The sequence below is a fragment of the Pongo abelii genome, chromosome 4 (assembly GCF_028885655.2).
Source record: "Pongo abelii isolate AG06213 chromosome 4, NHGRI_mPonAbe1-v2.0_pri, whole genome shotgun sequence".
Classification (NCBI taxonomy): Eukaryota; Metazoa; Chordata; class Mammalia; order Primates; family Hominidae; genus Pongo; species Pongo abelii.
The window spans coordinates 165,517,142-165,542,450 of record NC_071989.2 but is presented as its reverse complement, the minus strand read 5'-3'; the positions used below and the strand labels follow the sequence as shown (position 1 = coordinate 165,542,450).

The 25,309-nt window shown below is 39.9% G+C and overlaps 1 protein-coding gene across 1 annotated transcript; it reads right to left on the bottom strand.

The window, feature by feature from the left end:
• Window positions 1-1,757: 1,757 nt before the first annotated feature.
• Window positions 1,758-4,585, bottom strand: PPP1R2B (PPP1R2 family member B). Its single transcript, XM_063724358.1, has one exon. It carries the CDS (start codon window positions 3,019-3,021, stop codon window positions 2,404-2,406), a length of 618 nt encoding a protein of 205 aa, XP_063580428.1. The 5' UTR covers window positions 3,022-4,585; the 3' UTR covers window positions 1,758-2,403.
• Window positions 4,586-25,309: the final 20,724 nt, after the last annotated feature.

Genomic DNA, 25,309 nt, shown 5'->3' with positions numbered 1-25,309 from the left:
ATCTTGCTTTACTCTTCAGCTGAAAGTTACCCTTAACAATCCATTTATACCATTATGTCAAATTTTAGTCATCTCTGCAGAATTTTAGACAAATGAAAACGGACAAGGTAACACCAGAGAGTTAAGCACAGAAAGTGATACTGATTAAAAAGTTGAAAGTAAAATCTACCTTGGCTAGAACTGAACATTCAGATCTGTCTCTGCAGAGGAAAATCTAACTTGAATCATAATGGTTCATATTTTGACTAGTTCATATCCTATCAATTAGCTACTTATGACTTGAACATACCTTTTCTCAGCTGCATTTGACAGCCTAAAACCCCACTGAGCATGCTGCTTGGCATGCCTTACTTCTCTGAAATCATTATCTACTTTCTAAAAACCAGAAAATGAGTTTGCTTGTGATTTAAATTTCGAAAAACAGTTTGTAGAAAACACAAAAAGAATCAACTGTTTAAAGTCTTATCCTTTTCTTCACTCTACAACAGCTACTTCTACAAAAAAGAGTATGTGGATACTTTCTAAGAACTCAGACACAAGAAAACCAAAATCAGAGGTTGCATGAATATATGTGCACGCATATGTACAGACTTAACCTCTACATCCCCCAAGACAGATTTCAACAGGTAATCCCAACATTCTAAATTCAGAAACCAGGGATAAACAGTTTTGTTTCTAAATCAGTGGTATTACTAGATGAAATGTTTAGAATACTGCACTTATAGTTCAGCAGTACTTTGATTATATATCTCATTTAAAAAAATCAAAATAATAACTACATTCTTCTAACAGCAAAGAATTCTCCCACTTTTTATTTATTTTGAAATACTGATATTTCTATAAACCTGCAAGTGGAAGATAAGCTGTTCAATAAAAGCCTTCATATATATATATATATTATATATATATATTATATATATATATATATAATACAGACATTATTTTAGAAGTCTGTTCATAGAACAGATTATTTTGGTACTAACAAAAATTGTATACAATTCATCAATTGTATGGCTAGAAATGAAACCATAACTAAACCAAGACACACAGGGCTTTCCTGCACTTCGTTTAAGGAAAAAATTCCACATAATTCTTACTGTGTTAGAAGAATAAAGTACATTTGTCATAGTATACATTATCGTATTCCCTTAAAGCAGGGACTATTTAAAGTTTTTAAATTAAAAAATGTCCAGGCTTACTTCTGTCTGTACATTCAGGAATAATCATATCACTGGTTACATACAATTCTCATGCAAAGAAAACCCTCAAAAACAAAAAAAACCCTCAGTTAGTTGTTTTCTTAAGTCTAATTAAGCCAAATTAATAATAGCAATTTAATTAGCAATCTGTAAATCAGAGAGGTATAGAAATTCAGCAGTTAAACCGTATTTCCCGCCTATAGTACTGCTGCTACTCAATCTATTTTCTTCATGTATTAGAAGAATTCATAGGCATTGATGGTCAAAATAAGAATTTCAACATAGCAGCAAATGACAGAAGAGTGAGAGAAAGAGTTCCTAATGTGACAATCTTAATGATCCTTTAAAAGGTAAAAGATTGTGTGCGTATGTGTGGAAAGGAGTAGGAAATAAGAGCAGGAGGTTAAGACAGGTATTTAAAGGGAATGGCGAGATAGCTACATTAGAATATTTATTTTTTAAAAAACTGCTCTGAAGTCTGCCCAGTGTACCAAAAACATTAAAAAACAAAAACAAACAAAAAACCCCCCAAAAAACAAAAAACAGAGCAGACATTGGTGAAAGTTTAACCTGATAATTTATTTGTGGGGAAAAAAGCTAGTTTTGATGAGAAAATTTCAGTCCTTTCCTTGTAAACACAAAGAAACTCAACAGGAATTTTAAAGGTAGTAGGTCAGAAAATGCAACAGTAACTCTTATAATTCTTTTCAATTAAACAGACAAATCAAGTTGAAGACAAGTGTTAAAATACTATTCAGCCTGAATATTTATCATTCTATATATCCTGTTGTTCAACTGGATTTTGATTTTTAAAAAAACAAATCAACAAACTTTGTAAGAGCTACCACATTTCGAGTGATGAAAATAAATTAGTTCCCCCCCAAAGATATTATTTAACTTCTAAAGCATAAAAAGCTCTATAATATCTTATACAAATTAACCAGTGTTTTTACGAAAGTAATGCAGTTTTGGACTGATGATATTACACTGTATTTGTGGTAAAGTACTAGGCACAAGAATATATATATAAATTAGGCATTTTCAGTCTAATCAGTCTCTAAGTTTATCATTTAATTCTTGGCAATATATAATAACTGGTATGCATTTTGGTACTTAACTCATGAATTGTGGAGAACAAGCAGCAATGTATTATAGTCACAGGGTTTATATCTAACAAACAATTGCAGTGTTGAACAAATCTCTTCTATGAACTTCGTAATTTGTTTTGCTGTTGGTCACTTGGAGTAGCTCCTTGATTTGATTCTTCCGTATTCATGCTTTCTCCATCTGCAGTCTCTAACATTTCTTCATCTTCATCATCACCATGTAGGTCTTTTGAAATTAATTGTCTGGCTAGTTTGATATTGAGTCCTTCATTGTAGTGAAGCTTCCTTTTCATTTCAAATTGTCGCTTTTTTTCTCGTTCTTCAGGTGAGAGGTCACTATCCTCCTCTCCACTGATTTCTTGTTCCTGAATCCGATACTTTGGCTCCAAGCCTTCAGCAGCAGCTAATTTCTTGGCTAAGATGTCTGGCGCCATGGCTTCAGTGGTCTCGGTGTCACTACACGCTTGTTCATCATCACCCATCATACTATGGTAAGGAGTGCTTGGTTCATCTATTTTCATTAAACCATAGCCTTTGTCTGCTGGATGATACGTCGCCAAGATGTTAATTTCATCCCACTTCTGGGATTTTTTGCTCAGCTCCTCGTCCACACTCCCGCGGGGCTGTTTGGCCGACGCCACCATGGAGGAAGTCGTAGAGATCTTGTTCTTCAAGATCCCCTTGATGGGCCGGTGCGAGGCCGTCGAGGCGGCCATTGCCGGGCGCTCCGGCTGTCGGCTCAGGGTCGCTGCTTGGCGTGGGGTCCGCTAGGAGAAGGGCCGGCAGAGCAGAGACTCGCAGGCAGCCGCAGAGCCCGCTCAGGGCTAAAGCGGCCGCACCTGCTGCCTCGGAAACGGCTACCGGAGCGGTTGTCACAACACAACGACCCCGACGCCAGAGCCAACGCGGAACGGGTGGCGGCTCCTCGCGCACCCTTAGCCACCGGCACTTGACTCGCGGCTCGCGGAGAGATGCCGGCCTAGAGCTCCAGGGCGGGAGCGACGCCGACGCCCTCTTTCATAGTTCTTTTGCACTGTTGGACATCATGAGGCTTACAAAAAAACATCTTTATAGATGTAACAAGTTGTTGTAAAGGATGAAAACTTACAGAGCGCCACAAAAACAGAATAGAAACAAACTTTATCCCCCCACCACATTTTGACTTTCTATTGTTTCAATTAATACATTTTTATATTGCCTAACTCTTGACGATTACTGTAGCTGTTAAAGTTTTTGATTTGTCTTTTAGGCTTTATACTAGAGTTATAAGTGGGTTTCGCACCACCTTTACAAGTATTAGGGCATTCTGGATTTGTCTGTGTACTTATAGTGGGTTTTATACCTCAAATGTTTTCTTTTTGCATGGTGGTGCTGGTGCTGGTGCTGGTGGTGGCGGTGGCGGTGGCGGTGGCGGTGGTGGTTTTTCTTATTGAAGAATTCCTGGTGTGGCACGGTGGCTCATACCTGTAATCCCAGCCCTTTGGGAGGCTGAGGTGGTCAGATCCCTTGAGGTCAAGAGTTTGAGACCAGCCTGGCCAACATGGTGAAACCTCGTCTCTACTAAAATACAAAAATTAGCTAGGCGTGGTGGTGCGTGTCTGTAATCTCAGCTACTTAGTGCGCTGAGGCGGGAGAATTACTTGAACCTGGAAGGTGGAGGTTGCAGTGAGCTGAGATCATGCCACTGCACTCCAACCTGGGTGACAGACTGAGACTCTGTCTCAAAAGGGGGAAAAAAAAGAAAAAAAAAAAAAAGAATTCCCTTTAGCATTTTTTATAGGATAGGTTTGGTGTTGAATTCTCTCTGCTTTTGTTCGTCTCAGAAAGACTTTATCCCTCCTGTTTGAATGATAGCTTTGCTGGATACAGTAGTCTTTGATGGCAGTTATTTTCTTTCAGCACTTTCAAAATATCATCCTACTCCCTTCTGACCTGTGTGGTTTCTGTTGAGAAGTTTGTTGCCAGATGAATTGGAGCTTCTTTATATGTCATTTGCTGCTTTTCTCTTGTTGCTTTTAGGAGTATCTCTTTGTCCTTGACTTGAGAATTTGATTATTATATCCTTTAAAGTACTCTTATTTGGGTTGAATCTGTTTGGTGTTCTCTGACCTTCCTGTACCTGGGTATTTTTCTTTCTCATGTTTTGGAGAGTTTTCTGTTATTATTTCTTTGAATAAGTTTTCTACCCCTTGTTTTTGCTCAGTTCCCACTTAAACATCCATAATTCTTGATTTTTGTCTTTTTAGGCAATTTTTCTCTATATTTTTGTTCCTTTTATTCTTTTTTCCTTTTTCTCTTGACTCCATATTTTTGTTGTTGTTGTTGTTGTTGTTGTGTTTTGTTTTGTTTTTGGTGGAGACAGAGTCTCACTCTGTAACCCAGGGTGGAGTGTAGTGGTGCAATCTTGGCTCACCACAACCTCCACCTCCTGGGTTCAAGAGATTCCTGTGGCTTAGCTTCCTGAGTAGCTGGGACTATAGGCATGCATCACCACACCTGGCTAATTTTTTGTATTTTTAGTAGAGATTGGGTTTTGCCATTTTTCCCAGGCTGGCCTCGAACTCCTGACCTCAGGCAATCCACCCACCTCAGCCTCCCAAAGGTGATGCTGTATTTTGTTTTTCTTTTTCTTTTCTTTTATTTATTTATTTATTTATTTATTTTTGAGACAGGGTCTCACTCTGTTACCCAGGCTGGAGTACAGTGGCGTGATCTGGGCTTACTGCTACCTCTTCCTCCCAGGCTCAAGTGATCCTCCCAGCTCAGCCTCCTGAGTGGCTGGGACTACAGGCACCAGCCACACATGTATAATTTGTGTGTGTGTGTGTATGTGTGTATTTGTAGAGATAGAGTTTTGCCATGTTGCCTAGGTTGGTCTCAAGCTCCTGGACTAAAGTGATCCAACAGCCTCAGCCTCCCAAAGTGCTGGGATTACAGGCATGAGCCACTGTGCCTGGCCCTAACTCTGTATTTTCAAATAACCTGTCCTTGAGCTCACTGATTCTTTGCTCTGCTTGATCCTTTCTGCTATTGAGAACTTCTAATAAATTGTTCAGCTCAGCAAATGTATTTTTCAGTTACAAGATTTCTGTCTAATTTTTCTTTAAATTTCAATCTCTGTTAAATTTCTGATAAATTTCTAAGTTGCTTTTATGTGTTATCTTGGAGATACTGAGTTTTCTTTAAATTGTCATTTTGAATTCTTGGTCAGAGATCCCATATCACCATCCTATTAGGCTCAGTCACAGGTTCCTTGCTTTGTTCATTTAGGGAGGTAATGGTTCCCTATTTGCTGTTGTTTATTGTGGATATACATCTATATTTTTGCATTAAGTGATTATTCCTCTCTTCTCTCTCTGGCTTGTTTTGATTATTATTGGATATGTTTGCTTAGAGGTTCTTTGAATTTATCTGCTGAATTTCTTTATTTCCCCCACTGGTTGCTGCTTTCTCTTTAACACTAGATTGTGCCTTGAGCCTAGGTTTTCCTTGGCTCCAGTTAATGATCAGAGCACTGCCCATCCCAAATGGGGAGGTGCCAAAAGGGATATCCCAGCAGTGTGGGAAGGCTGGCTAGGGGTTCATGCCCGGGGGACCTGTGGAATATTCCTCCTACAATGTACTGCTGCTGAATAGCTACCCTGATTTGGCATTTCTTTTGGCTGAATTTCAGATGGAGTTTCTAGGGCTAGGGGTAATAGTCCCACTCTCCTCCTTTATCTATGGCTGTCCTCAGGTATATTTTTCCTTTCAGGCATTCATGATGCTTCCCATAGTTTGAAGCAGGGATAGGTCTCCTGTCAGGAAACTTAAGGTGGTAGGGGAAGCTGGTGGTTCACCTCAATCTCACTTTTTTTTTTACTGTAGAAACCATGAGTCAGGGGGATATTTTCTGTGCATTTTGCTGTGGACAGATGGGAGTGTGGGATGTTGAGGATATAAAAGTCCAATTCTCAGACCATCTTCTTGGTTTTTTTTTTTCCACCTCTTTGTGGCCCTAGGAGCTGTCTCATCTTCATATTTGAGTTTTTGAATATCATCAGTGATGTTTTGTGAGAGTGATTTAGTTTCACTCTTAGGCTTGTCCTCCCTGTTTCTCTGTGAGAATCTTGGGTTTAGTTAGGCATCTTGTATAGGTTGTAGTCTGATGAACATATGCTATGCTTGGTGTGAGATACACTGGTCACAGGATTAGCAGTGATGTGAAAATACAATAGAAGTTCAACCCTGCCCTGTGCCCAATATAAAAACTCTGCCATGGCACCCAGGGAAATCTGAACTTACATGTAGGACTATGTACTCTAGAGTTTTACTGTTGGACTTCACAATGCAAGTGATTTATTTCTACCTTCTCTCCTGTGTGCAACTGTTCCCCATAATTTGTTGAGCAAATTGAGGTAAGCTTACAAGGAAGAAACATTATTGCTTATTGAGAGCTTATACTATGTCAGGCTGTTTTAAGTGCTTGCTTATATCAGGGGTGTGCAATATTTTTCTGTAAAGAGCCAGATAGTCAATATTTTAGAATTTGCATGACATACATTCTCTGTTGTAACTACTTAACACTAATTGTAACAGGAAAGCAGCCATAAACAATATTCAAACAAATGATGTAATTGTGCTCCAATAAAACTTTGTTCAAAAAAACAGGCAGCAGGCTACTTGGACTGTGGGCTGTAGTTTTCCAACACCTGGCATGTACTCCCTTACCTAATTTTCACAACAACCTAACAATACTGTCTCTTGAGTGAAAAGGTAGCAAAAAAAAGGTATAATTTCTTTCTTTCCTTCCTTCCTTCCGGTTTTGCTCTGTCACCCAAGCTGTAGTGCAATGGCCATTCATAGCTCACTGTAACTTCAAAATCCTGTGCTCAAGCAATCCTCCCACCTCCATATCTGCCTCCTGAGTATCTGGGACTGTAGGCATGCACCACCATACTTGGCTAATTTTTGTATTTTCTCAAGAAATGGGGTCTCACTGTGTTGCCAGGGCTGCTCTCAAACTCCTGGCCTCAAGTTATCCTCCTGCCTTAGCCACTCAAAGTCTTGGGATTACAAGCATGAGCCACTGTGCCTGGCCAGGTATAATTTCATAGCTGTCATATATTTGAAAAATATAATAAAAACAATGCTAGCCGGGGACAGTGGCTCACACCTGTCATTCCAGCACTTTGGGAGGCAGGCAGATCACTTGAGGCCAGGAATTCGAGACCAGCCTTGACAACATGGTGAGACCCCCGTCTCTACCAAAAATACAAAAATTATCTAGGTGTGGCAGCTCATGCCTGTAATCCCAGCTACTCAGGAGGCTGAGGTATGAAAATCGCTTGAACCCAGGAGGTGGAGGTTGCAGTGAGCAGCGATCACGCCACTGCACTCCAGCCTGGGTGACAGAGTGAGACCCTATCTCAAAAACACGAAATAACAACGCTATGCTTTTATCATACATAATCTAATTAAATGCTTAAATAACCCTGCAAGGTAGGGGACATTATCTTCCCTTTTCCAATGAGACAATTAAAGCTTCAGGTGTTTGCTTAATGTCATACAGCTAATAAACAGTGGGCTCTAAATTAGAATTTCGGGTAAATTCATTTAGGCCTGTGTCTTCTTCATGAACATTGAGGGAGAGGCAGTAGAGCATACTGATTTTTAAAAAGACCAAACCTTTATAGAGTTCAGTTTCTCACCTACCAAAGGTAATGACCAGATCTAAGTATACGCATAGGAGTGAGTGGCTGAGAGTCTTAGTCAGCTTGGGCTTCCATAACAAAATACCATTGATTGGGTAGATTAAACAATGGCAATTTAATTTGCTCACAGTTTTGGAGGATACAAGTCCAAGATCAAGGTGCCAGAATCATCAGTTTGTGGTGGGAGCCCTTTGCCTGCCTTCTCACTGTGTCTTCACATGGCATAGAGAGGGCAAGCTTTCTAGAATCTCTTTTTATAAGAGTACTAATCCCATCAAGAAGGCCTACCCTTATGACTTCACCTAAACCTAATTATCATCTCTCTAAGACCCATCTCCAAATACTAACACTTTGGGGTTAGGGCTTCAACATATGAATTGTTTTTGAAGGGAAGCCTGCAAAGTCTTCCTCTGAACCCTTATATAAAATGGGTATAGGAGACCTAAGGGGGGGTATTGATCCCCATGTACTTGTTCCTTCTTAACTTTTGCTGGGGAAAGGATAGGGCTCATTTTGAATGTGTATGCTCATCTTGATCTTGCTGATTGACATGTTGACTTCTGGTGAAGCTTGATGTGATTCCAAGAGCAGAGACCCCTTCTCAGCCTTGATGATGGGGATAGAAGATGTAGGATATATGTGCTCTTGGTCCCAGTAACCAATGTTCTTTTTTCCTCTGTTTTTCAGTCACCTATTCACACAGTCTTACCAAGACTGTATCATTACACATGGCTGCAGCCCTTCCAAAATTCTATTTCTTGTAACCTAGTCTCTGACTGACCACCACCTCCATCTTTCTCCTTACTATCTGTAACTCTTAACTACAACAGTCTTTTAAGTCCACCTGCACTTTTTATATGATTTGGCTCTGTGTCCCCACCCAAATCCCACCTCTAATTGTAATTCCCATTGTCAAGGGAGGGACCTGGTGGGAGGTGATTGGATCGTGGAGGTGGTTTGCTCCATGCTGTTCTTGTGATAGTGAGTTCTCACAAGATCTGATGGTTTAAAAGTGTTTGGCATTATCCCCCTCACTTGCTCGCTGTCTCTCCTGCCACAATGTAAGGCATGCCTTGCTTCCCCTTTGCCTTCTGCCATGATTGTAAGTTTCCTGAGGCCTCCCCAGCCTTGCAGAACTGTGAGTCAATTAAACCTTCTGTGTTAATAAATTACCCAGTCTTAGATAATTCTTCATAAGTGTGTAAAAATGGACTAATACAATTTCCAATTTATTAATCCTACTGTTTTGTTTTTTTTGTTTTTTTTTTTTTTGCTATACCTCACTACCATAATGATCTCACTTTTTTTTAATTCTAAGGTTAGTCATTATAATCATTGCCTTTCATACACCCTTGAGTTACTTCCTCTTGCTTGCATCTGTGCAGCTGAACGTGGCTGTAATAAAACATATAATTGGTCAGATTTGGTCTCACTTTAAATTCATGACCATAATTTTCAAGGGGACTCTTGATGCTGCCAGGCAGGCATGCTATACATTCTTAGTCCATCTACTCTCCCATTTTATACGTAACCATTTTATATCTAATTTTCTTCTTTAAAAACTTTAATACCTTCTTCCCCATCCTCACTCTCAATGATCTTGTTTCTATTCCACTGCAAAAGCTGATGGATGGAATTCACAGATTTCTCCATCACATCTACTCATTTGCCAGCTTTAACATCTATATACTCTGCCTTCCCAGCTGTGACCAAGAATGAACTTCCAGACTCCTATCTGGCATCCTTCTTCCACTTCCATATTAGATCCAATCACCTCTTACCTACTCAAGGACATTGCTGCAATTCTTCCCTCTCACCTACATCATTAAATTTTCTCTCTCTAATGGGTCATTCCTATTAGCAATGAAACAGGCTATTATTTCTCACATCTTTAAAAAAAGTTTTCTTGACCCTCTCTCCCCCTTTTTCTTAGCAGCTGTATTCTTTTTTTGCTCCTTTTTACATCAAAATTCTTTGGAAGAATCATTGACACTTGATGCTCCAATTTGTCTCCTTCATTCCTTCTTGAACTTGTTCCAAACATGCTTTGCTTTCAACATTCTTCTGCAACTGTGACCAATGATTAATGACCTCCCTTGCTAATATTTTCAACCTGTAAGCAGCATTTGACACAAGTGATCACTACCTCCTTCTTGAAACCCTTCTTTTGGTATCTGAAATATCATTCTTTCTCCCCTCCTACCTCAAAGGCTCTTATTTCTTTCTCATTTGCTGTTTTTTCCTCATTTCTCCAACTTCTAAATGTTGCTCCATCCAAGATCTATTTCCTGGACACCTCTTTTTGTCTGTCTGCATCCATTCCCCAGGTTCTCCTCCAAGGCTGTAGACATCGTCCACATATTGGTCACTCCAAATTTATATTCCCAGTTCAGTCTTTGATCCTGAGCTGCGTATTGGTTTACAGAGCTGTCAACTTGACCTTTCCATTTGATGTCTAACAGGCGCTTCAATTTAAATATGTCCAGAACTGAATTGTTCCCTCACACCCAACCTGCTTTTTCTACTTAAAATCTTTGCTTTTCCTATTTGATTTCTTTACTAGTGAATGAATTTTAAACAGTTTTACTTGCACAGATTTTGCATATAATTGGGCACCATGCACGGTATGTAGAAGCTAATCTCATGGTCTCTGCCCTGAGCATTTAAAATTCAGTAAAGAAGATGTGGCATAAGCCAATAGCACTCTTCTAGCAGCCATTCTCCCTTTAGGAATCCCAAGTTTAACCTGGGCTCGTGAATGCCTAGTGTCAGGTTGAAAACAGCAGTACAATAAGACGGGAAGAACATTGCTCCCACGCACCACAGAACTGCCACATCCGCCTTGACTACTTATGCTCAAACTGCTATGTGAGAGTGAAATAAACTATCTTGTTTAAGCTTCTGTCGTATTTTATAGCAGCCCAATTGGCATCCTGTGTAGGGAGATAAGAGCTTAAGCAAGTGAACCACAGAATTTCCCCAAATGTGAATGATAGGAGGCTGGGCATGGGGAATATGGAATTCTGAGGCCAGTGGGGGTAACTTGATTGAGTGAGGTGGGCTGGTATAAGACACATGGAACCTGTGGGGACCAGGTAAATTGCAGAGCTGTGACCTTCCTGAAGACATGAACATATAGACTGTATTTCAGCTCAAAGAGAGTCTGCTATTAGAATTTGGCCAAGCCACTTGGTGAACTCTGATAAGCCGATAAACTAAAACATTTAGTTGTTGTCAGCAGCATGAAACCCTCTCTTCTAATTTATGCACAACTGGAATATATAGAGATCTAAAGGCAGATCTGCTCTGGGTGAATGGAGGCCATATTCTTGCTGTTTCCCTCTTAGCCTATGTGTGGGCTCTGCTGCGAAACACAGTTTTAAAATAATTTATCTATTCTAAGCCCCTTATTTAGCAGATGGTAAAACTTAAGCTGAGAGAGATTTACTGTTAAACCAAAAGTATGTCATTTCACCTCTCTGGGCCTTAGTTTCCTCCTATTTAAAACAAGTGTGAATTAATCTCTAAAATCTCTTCTAGTGAGTAACAAAATAACCATGTACAGAATAAAACTCATGACTGTTGGTCAACTGATATGTGCTATTGTGAAAGAACACAGGCTGCGTGCTAGGTTCGTATCAGGTCTGCCAGGCACGTTTCTAACAATGACTGGGTAAGATATTTCAGAACAACACTGAGTTTGTTATGTACCTGAATTCACATATTCTGGCAACAGAAATGGCAAATGATTTTACATATCCCCATTTCATTCAGTTTGCTAACTCTCCAGTAAAGTAGCCAGATGAGGCATTCCTCTCCCCCTTTTACAGATGAAGAAAACTGATGGTAACTGTTTTCCCAAGGTCACACAATCAGCAAATGTCCGAGGTAAGACTAAAATCCAGGTCTAACGCTCTTTATGGCAACTCTTCCTAAATTAGCAAACCTAAAAATGTGAGTGAATTCATTCTATGGCTTATAAATATTTATGGATTTCAGGATGTTTTCTCCCCTACTATTATTAGCAAATATACAGTGTACCTGGGTGTACCCAAAGGTGAGGAAGTATTAGAAAGTGATATAGTTGTTCTGCCTGGGAATAAGATATTTGGCTTCAGGGCTGGACATGATGGCTCACGCCTGTAATCTGAGCACTTTGGGAGACTAAGGTGGGAGGACTGCTTGAGCCTAGGAGTTCGAGACCAGCCTGGGCAACACACTGAGACCCTGTCTCTCCAAAAAAATAAATAAATAAATAAAATAAAAAATAAAAACAAAAAACCTTGGCTTCAGAGAAAGCTTCAGGAGGCACTAGTTAGATGTTACTATGAGCAAACAGTTAATTAGAGAAAACAATTATTGTTTAAGGAGAGTTTGGTGGAAGATAATTAAGTCCTGATATGTATCTGATATTCACACTGATTCTTGTAGCATCCACTCTTCTCAGTTGTCTTCACAACTCTGATCTATTGAGGATGACCGGAAAAATTAATCTGCGGCCATTTCATCTGTCTGCTTTTAAAAAGAAAGGCCGTTGAACCTTAAACTATATTAAGCATTAAATTTTTATGGTCAAATGGAGATTCTGCACAAATATAGTTAACTAAATTTGTACATGATTGGCTGTCTGGGTTTATATGGGAGCCCTTGATTGAAAATGAGCTATAAAACACATGTTGAGTGAAAAACACCCATAGATTACAGGGCTTGGCAAGATGATGTGGGTTAGATTTCAACCCCTAGATTTCAACGTGTGTCCCACGTTAGGGACAGGTATAGTACAGACTGAGCAGTGACCTGCTTGTCCAAGTCGTCACTCCCTCTCATCTGCTCTATGCCCTCTAGTCTTCTCCCAATACATCTCCCTGTCTCCAATCTTGTCCCTCTGCAATCCTTTCTGCACACCATAGTAAAATGGATCTTTTCAAAAAATGTAGATCAGATCATTTTGCTTTCCTGATTAAAATTCTTCCTTGCTTCTCTATTGTATGTGGCATAAAACCCAGAATTCTCACTGTGCTTACGAGGCCCTTCATGATCTAGCCCCTGCTCCTATGTCTTCCCACCATGACTGTGCCCTGGACTCTCTGGCCTCATTCCCAGTCCTGAACATGCAAGTTTGTCCCTGCCTAGGGGCCTTCACACATCTTTAGATGGCTGGCTCCTTCTCATCCTCCAAGTCTCAGTTTAAACGTCACCTTTTGACAGAGGCCTTTCATGACCCACTTTTATAAAATATATACACCAATGCCCCACCACCATTATTCTCCTTGTTGCAACATTACCCAGTTTTATTTTTCTCCATATCATGTAACACAACCTGAAATTAACCTGTTTATTGTCTGCCTCTTCCAGAATATAAGCCCCATGAGATGCAAATAAGTTGTACCTCCAGCACCTCCTAGGGCACTCGGCACACAGTAGGCACTCAATAAATACTGACTGAATGTGAGAGGATGGAGTCAGAGCATTGAGTAAAGGAACAGTGGAGAGGATAATGGTATTCAGCAAGCATATGTGGGAAAGTTGTTTAAAAATATGTACTCATAAAGAAAACTTGAAAATATTTCTGTCTTTGCCTTTCCCTCATTCTTTGTCTGTGGTCTTTCCTTTTTGAGTTGAGAAAGTTGAATGGGGCTTGTTTGTGTGTGTCTTAGACTGTTAAAGGGCGTTGAACATCTCTCCCAAGCAGAGAGCAAGACCTTGTTACTGAGAGAACTTTCTGTGTGAGGACTCAGCCTGGCGCCAAGGTTGAGCCTCTTGCTGTCATTTGCTTTCCGGGCACAGTAGATCTAAGCGGCATTGTTTAACCTTTTGGAAGCTGTGTATGAAATTTACATTAGAGGGGTTGTTGCTGTTCCGTTACAAACCGTTTATCCCATGAATATCAATGTGGCCGTTTGCTCTAGGAAATTATCTTCTTGCTGTAGAGAGAGGCCGAGGAATCCATAAAAATGTACAAAAGATAGGAGACAGAGTCCCAGTTTCCTTTGAGATTGCTGGGAAGAATGATTCAGGAGCAAGGTGACCTGTATACCCTGAAGAAAGCATCCAAGGAAATCCCATGGAAATCTTTCTTTCCTCTTCCCTCTTCCCAAGGGTGATTTGCAATACAAGATTTTGCTTTATTTGTTTAAAAGTATATTAATGCCTACTACATAGCCTTGCAAAGAATGGACACTTAATAAATATCTGTCCCCAATGAGCTGTCTGATGTTTAAAGATAGAGGTACTTATTAAATAGAAAACTCATCCACAAAGAAGAAATATGAACATGCAATTAAGGTAATATTTGCCTAGATCTACAATTTGGCACGAAGGACTTTTTTTTTTTTTTTTTTTTTTTTTTAAGAAAACTTCTCTTTAATTAGACGTTTATGACCAAAACAGGAACTATGTTTTGTTTCTTATTTTTTAATTGATAGACTTTATTTTTAGAGCAGTTTTAGGTTTACAGAAAATTGAGCAGAAAGTACAGTTGTTCTCATATACTCTCCCCGCCTTCCTTCAGATTCCTCTGTTATTAACATCTTACATTTGTATGGTATGTTTCTTACAATTGGTGAGCCAATACTGGTACATTCTGATTAACTAAAGTCCATAGTTTATTTATTTATTTATTTATTTATTTATTTTTGAGACAGGATCTCACTCTGTCACCCAGGCTGGAGTGCAGTGGCCTGATCTCGGCTCACTGCAACCTCTGCTTCCTAGCTCAAGCTATTCTCCAGCCTTAGCCTCTCAAGTAGTTGGGACCACAGGTGCAAGCCACCACGCCCAGCTAATTTTTGTGTTTTTTGTAGAGATGGGGTTTTACCATGTTGCCCAAGCTAGTCTCGAACTCCTGAGCTCAAAGTGATCCGCCTGCCTCGGCCTCCCAAAGTGCTGGGATTACAGGTGTGAGCCACCATGCTGGGCCTTAAATCCACGGTTTATGTTAGGGTTCACTCTCTGTGTTTGACAGCTCTGTGTATTTTGACACATGCATGTGCTTATGCATTCATGGCTTTCATGGCTATGGTATTATACAAAATAATTTTACCACTCTAAAACCCACCCTGTGATTTACCTATTACTCCTCCTCACCTCTCTTCCTGCACCTCTGTCACCTGCTCTTTTTTTTTTTTTTTTTTTTTTTCCCCTTTAACAAATTATGGTAAAACCAGCCAGGAACAGTGGCTCATGCCTGTAATCCCTGCACTTTGAGAGGCCAAGGTGAGTGGATCACTTGATGTCAGGAGTTTGAGACCAGACTGGCCGAAATGGTGAAACCCCATCTCTACAAAAAAAACTAAAACAAAAAACAAAAAAATTAGCTGGGCATAACGGTGTGTGCCTGTAGTTCCAGCTACTCAGGAGACTGAGGTGGGAGGATCGCTTGAACCAGGAGGTGGAGGTGGCAGTTAGCCGATATCACAACGCTGTACTTCAGCCTGGGTGACAGAGCAAGACTGTCTCAAAAAACAAACAAAAAAATTATGGTAAAGTATACATGACATGAAACTTGCCATTTTTACCATTTTTAAGTGTAGAATTTAGTGATAGTACAGTCAACCACTGATCTTTCTACCCTCTATATTTTTGCCTTTTTCAGATTGTCATATGGAATCCTACAGTGTGTAGCCAGTCAGGCTGGCTTCTTTCACTAATCAATGTGCATTTAAGGGGAACTATAGTTTTAATAACTTGATCTGAAATAGTAGCACTGCTGAAGGATTTTAGTCATTAGAATTTCAATCATGGGCATAGGTCAATGAGATTTGCTGTTTGGAATGAGACTGGCATTAAAAGGGTATTCTTAAGAAACTTGGAAAATTAGATTTCAGTAGCAGTTATCCAGTGGAATGATTCCAAGCAGAAATAGAAAGAGAAGCTAACAAATATTTGTGTGTATGGGCTCGTGGTTGCTAGTGATTCTGTTCTTTTAAATAGTACACCATTATTTGTTAAGATTTTTAAACTTTATCTTTTGTATTTAAAAATATATTTATGTCTATTTGCAAGAAGGATTCAAAGTGGCTTTGCTTTTTCAAATGAAATAGAAAAATAGAACTTCAGCTGGTTGTGGTGGCTCATGCCTATAATCCCAGCACTTTGGGAGGCTGAGGGGGTTGGATCACTTGAGGTCAGGAGTTCAAGACCAGCCTGGCCAACATGGTGAAACCCCAGCTCTACTAAAAGTACAAAAATTAGCTGGGCATGGTGGTGAGCTCCCAGCTACTTGGGAGGCTGAGGCAGGAGCATCGCTTGAACCCAGGAGGCAGAGTTGCAGTAAGCCAAGATCACACCACTGCACTCCAGCCTGGGTGACAAGAATGAGACTCTGTCTCAAAATAAAATAAAAATAAAAATAAAAAATAGAACTTCACTTTCTCTAATGAAAGAAAAATAGAATAAAATGATATAGTCATTAGTATCAAAATTATTTAAAATGTAAGACCTTATCTAAATGGAAAGAAGGGATATCGAGTTTTTACCATTTTGTGGAAGAGTAATTAAATATTGGTGGAAGACAATTTTTGTTAGCTTAGGTAAGATTACATATCAAGAAAGAGATTGCTGATACACTTAAAACCAGAAATGAAAAGCTCTTTCATTTTTCCAATATTTTGATGTTCTATGCTTTGTAATAGGTATAGAGGGTGAATGGCAGGATGGAGGAGGCAGGAGAAGGAGGAAGAACTGGAGAAAACATTGGATGTGACTTCAAGTTGTAGGTATCCACCTAGTGGCCATAATGAAGCAGGTACTCAGATTGTAAACAAACAGGAAGGAGTTATAGTAGCCACACCTACTATGTGCCAGGCACTGTGGCAGGTGCTAGAGACACAGTGATGGACAGAACACAGCCCCTGCTCTGCCAAAGCTGACGTCCCAGAGGGGAGTTATATAATAAACAAGAAAATTTAAAAAATACATGTATATATAAACTCAGGGTCAGGTAAATGCTACAAAGACAAAGCATAATGAAGGTTAGACAGTGTGTTTGGGTCATCTATTTTAGGTAAGGTGGTCTGGGAAGGCCTATCTGGGGTGATGACATTGAAGCAGAAAAGTTAGGGAATGAGTTATATATAGATTTGGGAGGAGATCATTCCAGGCAGAGGGAATGCCAAGTGCAAATGCCTTACGTCTGGAATTAGACAGGCGCTGTCAAGGAACAGAGGATGGCTAACATGGCTGAGTGAGAGTGAACAGGTGGAAAGGGGCAAAAATGGAGTTGAAGAGGGAGAATGGACCACATTGTGAGGTGCTGGGCAGGTGGTCCATGGAAAGGAATTTGGATTTTATTCCAAGGGTGCTGAGAAGCCATCTTGGAGGGTCTGAGCAGGAAATGACATGATCTGACTTAACATGTTAAAAAAGATTATTCTGGCACCTGTGTTAGAAATGGACTTGAGGGAGAGGGGTAAGAATGGAATACGGAGGCCAGATCAGGGCCGTTTTGGGTGTCCATATGAGAGCTAAAAGTGCTGTGCAGTAGATAATATCAGTAGTCATGTCTGGAAGTGGTTTTTGGGGAGATGCAATATGAAAATAGATCTGAAAAGACTTGCTGATGGATCGGATACTGGTGATAGATGGCATACAAATAGCGCTCTTTGAATTTCAGAAGAAGGAGCATTTTACTTCTTGCTGGAGCAAGGTAAAGTGTTTCTGGGAGAGGTGGGGCTGAAGAGTAGCTAAGCAAAGGTGGTGGGGGGAGGGCATGCAAAGTAGGGAGTTGCCGTGAGCGAAGACATAGAGCAGGGTGGTGAACAGTCTGTTTAGAGAAAGCAAAGTTGGAGTCGAGTTCTTATGAGAAAAAAGGGTGAGAGAAATCTGCAAAGGGAGGTGGGGCAAGACTGGGAAAGGGTCTTAGACGCCTTGCTAGGCATTTCTGTGAGTAGGCAACAGGGAGCTGTATCTATTAGGAGTGTATTTAGCAGCAAGTAATGGAAAATTTGCTAAGTACCTTAAGCAAAGAAGACTTCATTTTTCTTTCATAATAAGAAACCTGGGGGAAGTTGGCTTGGACTGTGAGGCTGTGAGGCTGCTAGTGCCACAGGGACCCCGAGACTATCTTTCTACTTTGTCATCATGAATACTATGTTGCTTTCATCCTCTTGCTAATTACCTCTTGGTCTCTAGATGGCTCCTGTGTGAATTTGGGCATGATCTGTACTCTGGACAGGAAGAAAGGACAAAGGAGGCAAAAGAGCAAAGTCTGTGCCAGAACTCCCTTTTTAAAATTGTGGTTAATAGGACAGATGTGGTGGCTCACGCCTGTAATCTCAGCACTTTGGGAGACTGAGGTAGACAGATCACTTGAGGTCAGGAGTTCGACACCAGCCTGGCCACGTGGTGAAACCCTGTCTCTACTAAAGATACAAAAATTAGTTGGACGTGGTGGCACATGCCTGTAATCCTGGCTACTCGGGAGGCTGAGGAAGGAGAATTGCTTGAACTTGGGAGGTAGAGGTTGCAGTGAGCTGAGATTGAACCACTGCACTCTAGCCTGGGCAACACAACCAGACTCTGTCTCAAAAAAAAAAAAAAAGAAAAAGAAAAAGAAAAATTGTGGTGTATATATATGTGTGTGTGTATGTATATGTGTGTGTGTGTATATATACACACATATAAATATCTTATAAAATTTGCTATTTTAATGATTTAAAACACATTTTTTATTCTGTGTCCAGACATTTTAAAGTATTTTTAATTTTTCTTTTAACTGACAAATAATAATTGTCTATATTTATGGGATACAATGTGATGTTCTGACACATGTATTCATAGTGTAGTGAGCAAGTCAGGCTAATTAGCTTATCTGTGACCTCAAATATTTATCATTTTGTGCAGAGAACTTTTAAAATCCTCCTTTACCTATTTTGAAATATGTAATACATTATTATTTACTATAGACCCCACCATCACCACTATTCCAAAACTTTTTCATCACCCCAAACAGACACTCTGTACCAATTAAGAAGTAACTCCTTCCTCCTTTCTCCTAGCCCTTGGTGACTTCTAATCTATTCTGTCTTTATGAGTTTTGTGCCAGTCACATTTGATCATGAAAATGAATTATTTCCAAGAATCTTTATTCAGTAGACATAACTAATATTTTTATATTGCCATCTGGGAATTGTCCCAGGGGCAAGGTTACTCCATACCTCCTCCCTCCCTTTTCCCATCTCTCTTCTCTCCCTTTCCCTTCCTCAGCTTATCAGTTTGGAGATCACTGAAGACCAGAATGGCCTTTGGAGAGGAATGTAGCTGCCTTGCAGTAGAGCGAGGGGAAAAAATAGGAGTAGAGGCCTCTATAGAAACAGGAGTGAGGAAAGAGACATGAGTCAGATTTTTTTGTGGGTAGTGGAGAGAGAAGAACAGAGGAAGATGAAGGATTCTGTGCAGCATCGGGTTGTAAGATAGAGATTAGAAAGAAAAGGGCAAAAGAGGGCATAAGAAGTATTGTTTGGGGTGAAACATTGGATCTCCTTTGGTTTAAGTAAGAATTCACTGTTAGTTTCAGGTCTGTGTTACTTTGATGTAAACCTTTTCTGTTTTTCTAATATATGGATTATTTTTCTTTAGTTATGATATTGCGGCAAGATTTGGCTATGGAATTTACTTGGGTTACTCATATGTAGATATTTACAAAATGAGGCCATACTACCCAGGCTTTTTTTTTTTTTTAATTGCCTAGAGGCTTTTTCACTTTATATATAAGCATGTATATACATATACACATATAAACACACACATATAAATAATGTGTGTATTCATATTGATTATTTATTTATTTATTTATTTTTTTGAGAGAGGGTCTTACTCTGTCAACCAAGCTGGAGTGTAGTGGTGCAATATTGGCTCATGCAACCTCTGCCCCCAGACTTAAACAATCCCCCCACCTCAGCCTCCTAAGTAGCTGGTGGGACCATAGGCATGCATCACCACACCTGGCTATATTTTTGTATTTTTGGTAAAGACGAGGTCTCACCATGTTGCCCAGGTTGGTCTTGAACTCCTTGGCTCAAGTGATCCACCCACCTTGGCCTCCCAAAGTACTGAGATTACAGGTGTGAGTCACCATGCCCAGTCCATATTGACATTTTTTTAATGTCAATGAATGTATATCTATAGTATCATGTCTGTTAGCTGAGTGGTATTCATATATATATATCTCATATATATTCCATAGCTATTAAACCAACTGATAATTGTTACATAGTTTGTTTTCTGTTTTTGATTATGCTATAATAAGCATCCTATATGTCTTGTGAGGATCTTCCCATCTTATCCTCCCAAGTAGCTTGGGACTACAGGCACCTGCCACAGTGCCCAGCTAATTTCTTAATTACTTTTTAGGAGACATGATCTCGCTATGTTGCCCAGGCTGGTCTTGAACTCCTGACCTCAAGAGATCCTCCCGCCTCACCCTACCAAGTAGCTGGGATTATAGGTACAAGCCACCATGCCCAGCCTAGATTATTTCTAAGTAGAAACACTTTGAAGGGGAATTACTGGGAAAGGACATGAACCTTTTTAAGGATGCTGATACCCTGACTGCACTACTTTCCACAATAGTTGTACCAGTTTAGACTCCCCAAAGAATCTGTGTGTGCCCATTTCCCACATCTCTGTCCACAATGGATATTGATGATTGTTTCAAAGTCTGAGAAGTAAAAACTTTATCACCTGCACTTATTTTGGTTGCCAGCAAGGCTAGATGTTTCTCCCAGTTTTTAGTGTCATTTGTATTGGGTGTGTGTGTGTGGGGGGTGAAATGCCAGTTTTTGCCCTGTGTCCTGGAGACCCATGACCTTGCATGGCATGTGGGTTTTGGGAAGGTGGGCTGAAAACTGTAGGCTGGGGGATATTGCTCTTGTCTAGACTTGTGGTGAATGAAGGTATGCCCCAAATGTGGTATTGGAAATAACAAAAGGAATAGATACCAGATAATTTAATAAAACATGGCAAGGTGGTAAATGCAGAGGCAAGAGAAAGGAACACAATGGTGTCAATTTTAAGACTTAAAATATGAGTTCTTAAGTGCACCAGAAAAGCAGGAGAAGGAGTAAATTTCTCCAGAAATTTGTGGACACTTGGAGACTAAGAAGCTAGCAAAGAAGTCACTTCCACTCACGTCTTTCTTTACTCCGTCCCTCCCATTCTAAATTCCAGTCATGGGGCTAGTACTTCTTCCACAGAGGCAAGTTCTCAATGCTTGCAGGATTTTGCACTTTCCAAGTTCTCTCAACATGGAAAGCCTTTCCCCACCCTTTTGGACTCAGCCTGGATGCCTCTTCCACTGAGAAGCATTTCGTAAGTGCTCCCCTACCTGCTGCTTCAAATCTCCTTCCTGAGCAATTCCGTGAAGTCCTCTGCTTAAGCACAGAATAGCACTTGTTACAGTGTAAGGTTTTAGAAGAGGTTTGATTTGGAGTTCAGTTTCCCTGGGCTTATGTTTGGGTTTTAATACCTGTGAGACTTTTAAATGTCATTTTATTTGTCTAAATTGTGTTCCATATTTCCTCAACTAAAGCTGTATTAGTTTAAACTCCCAGCACTTAACTTTGTCCATCCATTTCTCCACCAACTTTACCAATAATGAATATAATACTTAGAGCATTATACAACTACCAGTGATTCTGTTGTGAGTTTTAAATAATACAACATATACAACTTACCGTATTACAACGGGTAAATTACTCAATTGCTATATGCCTCATCTTCTCATCTGTGAAATGAGGGTGATAATACACATTTCTTATAGATCTGTTGCATGGAACTCCTAATATGTGTAGAGAACCTTGATCAATACCTATTTCATACTAGGGTGTGAGTGGCTGCCATGATGCTAATGTAAAACATCTAATATGTTCAAATGTGATAGGTATTTTTTCAAGAGATTTTAAACCTTTGAAAGTCAGGGATCATGTCTTATTTGTATTGGAATCCCAGTGTTCAGCGCAGTGCTTCCCATGTGGATGTTTACCACTATTTGTAGAATGGATGCTTTTGAGTTTCCAGCTTCCTCTTGGAGCAGGGGAGAGACAGGGCTGGAGAAAAGTGTTTGGGAGGCAGTCAGGAGTTATTCTCCAGGTAGAGAGAGTGGAAGCTATAGGAGTCCTTATAATTGACGATTGGCTCCTCTCTGACTCTTTCCCTTCATGATTCCTTTTCTTTCTTGGTCAAAAATTGCATGTCAGCTTTTGAAAGAGACATCAATTGTCTCTTTGGCTCTTTTTTTTTTTTTTTTTAGTTTTGCAGGATTAAAATATTTTGGCAGGTCTCCACATTTGTTGAGAAGTAAAATTGCTTTTGTACTTCTTGAGTGGAGGAGGATTCAGGGAAGTAGGGAGTATACAGCATCAACAGGGGAATAGATCCAAAGTGACAGTTCTGTGTTGCCAGTGAGAACCTGCTGAAGCCTGATGCAGGCCCAGATCTGAGCATTGCCCTTTGCTAGTCGGTTACTTCTCTCTGAGCTTCACCTTTATCATTGATAAAATGTGGCTTTGTCCCCTACTCCTGCTTCAACCTGAGCATTACCTTGTGATTGTTCTAATGTGAATTAAGGGTTTCTGGTGCTTTAAAAGATGAACAAAAAAGCCACTTGTATCTGTGAAGATTAGAATTAGCTGTAACTGCAAGGCTAAAATAGTGGTTTAAATCAGATAGACGTTTGTTTGTCTGTCCTGTGAAGTCCAGATATAGCTAGGCTAGAAGCTGGTGTGACAGCTCCATAATCATCTGGGAGCTAGGCTGCCTACAGGTTTCTGTTCCTGCCCCCTTAGAATGGAGCCCCATTGTCATGATGGAAAAGGGTGTTGCAGTCATCATATTCACATTGCAAGGAGCAGGCAGATGGGTCTGGTGTGAGGTGAGGAGAAACATCCTCTCCTTTAAAGAACACTTTCCAGAAATTGCAAAAAATCAACTTAACAATCCGTTGAGTTGTGGCATAGTCGCATGGTCACATCAGCTGCTAAGGAGGCTAGAAATTGTAGCCCTTGTGTTGGGCAGTGATGCGCCCAACTGAAATCCAGGAGTTGTATAATTAGACGAAAAAGGGAATGAATATAGTGACAACTAGGACCAACCCTCTGGTCTAAGATGCAGACTAGTTAGGCTGCACTAAGGGCACACAGCTAATTAACAGGGCTTTTGTTTTTTGTTTTAAGTTCAGGGGTACGTGTGCAGGTTTGTGACACAGGTAAACTTGTGTCATGGGTGTCTGTTGTACAGATTATTTCATCACCTAGGTATTAAGCCTAGTATCCATGAGTTATGTTTTCTGACCCTCTCTCTCCTACCACCCTCCACCCTCCAACAGGCCCTACTGGGTGTCGTTCCCCTCTGTGTGTCCATGTGCTCTCATCATTCAGCTCCCACTTATAAGTGAGAACATGCAGTATTTGGTTTTCTGTTCCTGTGTTAGTTTGCTAAGGATAATGGCCTCCAGCTCCACACATGTCCCTGCAAAGGACATGTTCTCATTTCTTATGGCTACATAGTATTCCATGGTGTGTGTGTGCCACATTTTCTTTATCCAGTCTACCTTTGATGGGCGTTTAGATTGATTCCATGTCTTTGCTATTGTGAATAGTGCCGCAGTAAACATACACATGCATGTGTCTTTATAATAGAATGATTTCTATTCCTTTGGGTATATACCCTATAATTTGATTGCTGGGCCAAACAGTATTCCTGTCTTTAGGTCTTTGAGGAATCACCACTCTCTTCCACAACGGCTGAGCTAATTTACACTGCCAGCCACAGTGTATAAGTGTTTCTTTTTCTCCACAACCTCGCCAGCGTCTGTGATTTTTTGACTTTTTTATAGTAGCCATTCTGACTGGTGTTAGATGGTATCTAATTATGGTTTTGATTTGCATTTCTCTAATGATCAGTGATGTTGAGCTTTTTTTCATATGATTGTCAGCTGCATATTTGTCTTTTTTTTTTGAGACGAAGTCTCGCTCTGTCGCCAGGCTGGAGTGCAGTGGCACGATCTTGGCGCCTCCCAGGTTCAAGTGATTCTCCTGCCTCAGCCCGATGTACGTCTTCCTTTGAAAAAATGTCTGTTCATGTCCTTTGCCCAGTTTTTTATAGGGTTTTTTTTTTCTTGTAAATTCATTTGTTCCTTATAGATGCTGGGTATTAAACCTTTGTTAGATGCATAGTTTGTACAAATTTTCTCCAATTCTGTAGGTTGTCTATTTACTCTGCTGATAGTTTCTTTTGCTGTGCAAAAGTTCTTTAGTTTAATTAGATCCTATTTGCCAATTTTACTTTTGTTGCAATTGCTTTTGGAGTCTTTATTATGAAATCTTTGCCCATGCCTCTGTCCTGAATGGTATTGCCTAGGTTGTTTTCCAGGATTTTTATGATTTTGTGTCTTACTTACCTTTAAGTCTTTAATCCATCTTGAGTTAATTTTTGTATAAGGTATAAGGAAGGGGTCCAGTTTCAATCTTCTGCATATGGCTAACCAGTTATCTGAGCACCACTTTTTGAATAGGGAGTCCTTTCCCTATTGCTTGTTTTTGTCAGGTTTGTTGAAGATCAGATAGTTGTAGGTGTGTGGTCTTATTTCTGGATTCTCTATTCTGTTCCATTGGCCTATGTGTCTGTTTTTGTACCAGTGTCAAGCTATTTTGGTTACGGTAGCCATGTAGTATAGTTTGAAGTCAGGTAATGTGATGCCTCCAGCTTTGTTCTTTTTGCTTAGGATTGTCTTGGCTATTCAGGCTCTTTTCTGCTTCCACATGAATTTTAAAATAGTTTTTTCTAGTTCTGTGAAGAATTTAATAGGTGTAGCATTGAATCTATAAATTGCTTTGGGGAGTGTAGCCATTTTAACAATATTAATTCTTCCTATCCATGAGCATGGAATGTTTATCCGTTTGTTTGTGTCTTCTCTGATTTCTTTGAGCAGTGGTTTTTAGCTCTCCTTGTAGAGGTCTTTCACCTCCCTAGTTTGGTGTATTCCTAGGTATTTTATTCTTTTTGTGGCAAGCTAATTAACAGTTGAGCTGAAACTAGATCCTTTTTTTTTCTCCCTTCTTCCTCTCTTCCTTCCTTGTTTTTTTCTTTTTCTTATTTTTGTTCCTTCTTTCATAAAACACTCTTCAAAATTTTATTTGAATTTAACAGACAGAAATGGAAGTAATGAACTTCATAAACTTTAGATAAATAATTCTTCCTTCCTTATAAAATACAAAATGAAGACAATAATGTATCTTTGCTGTAGCTCTGTTGTGAGGAATCCATGACACACATGTAAAGCACCTTGATCAGTGCCTATTTTATACTAGGATGC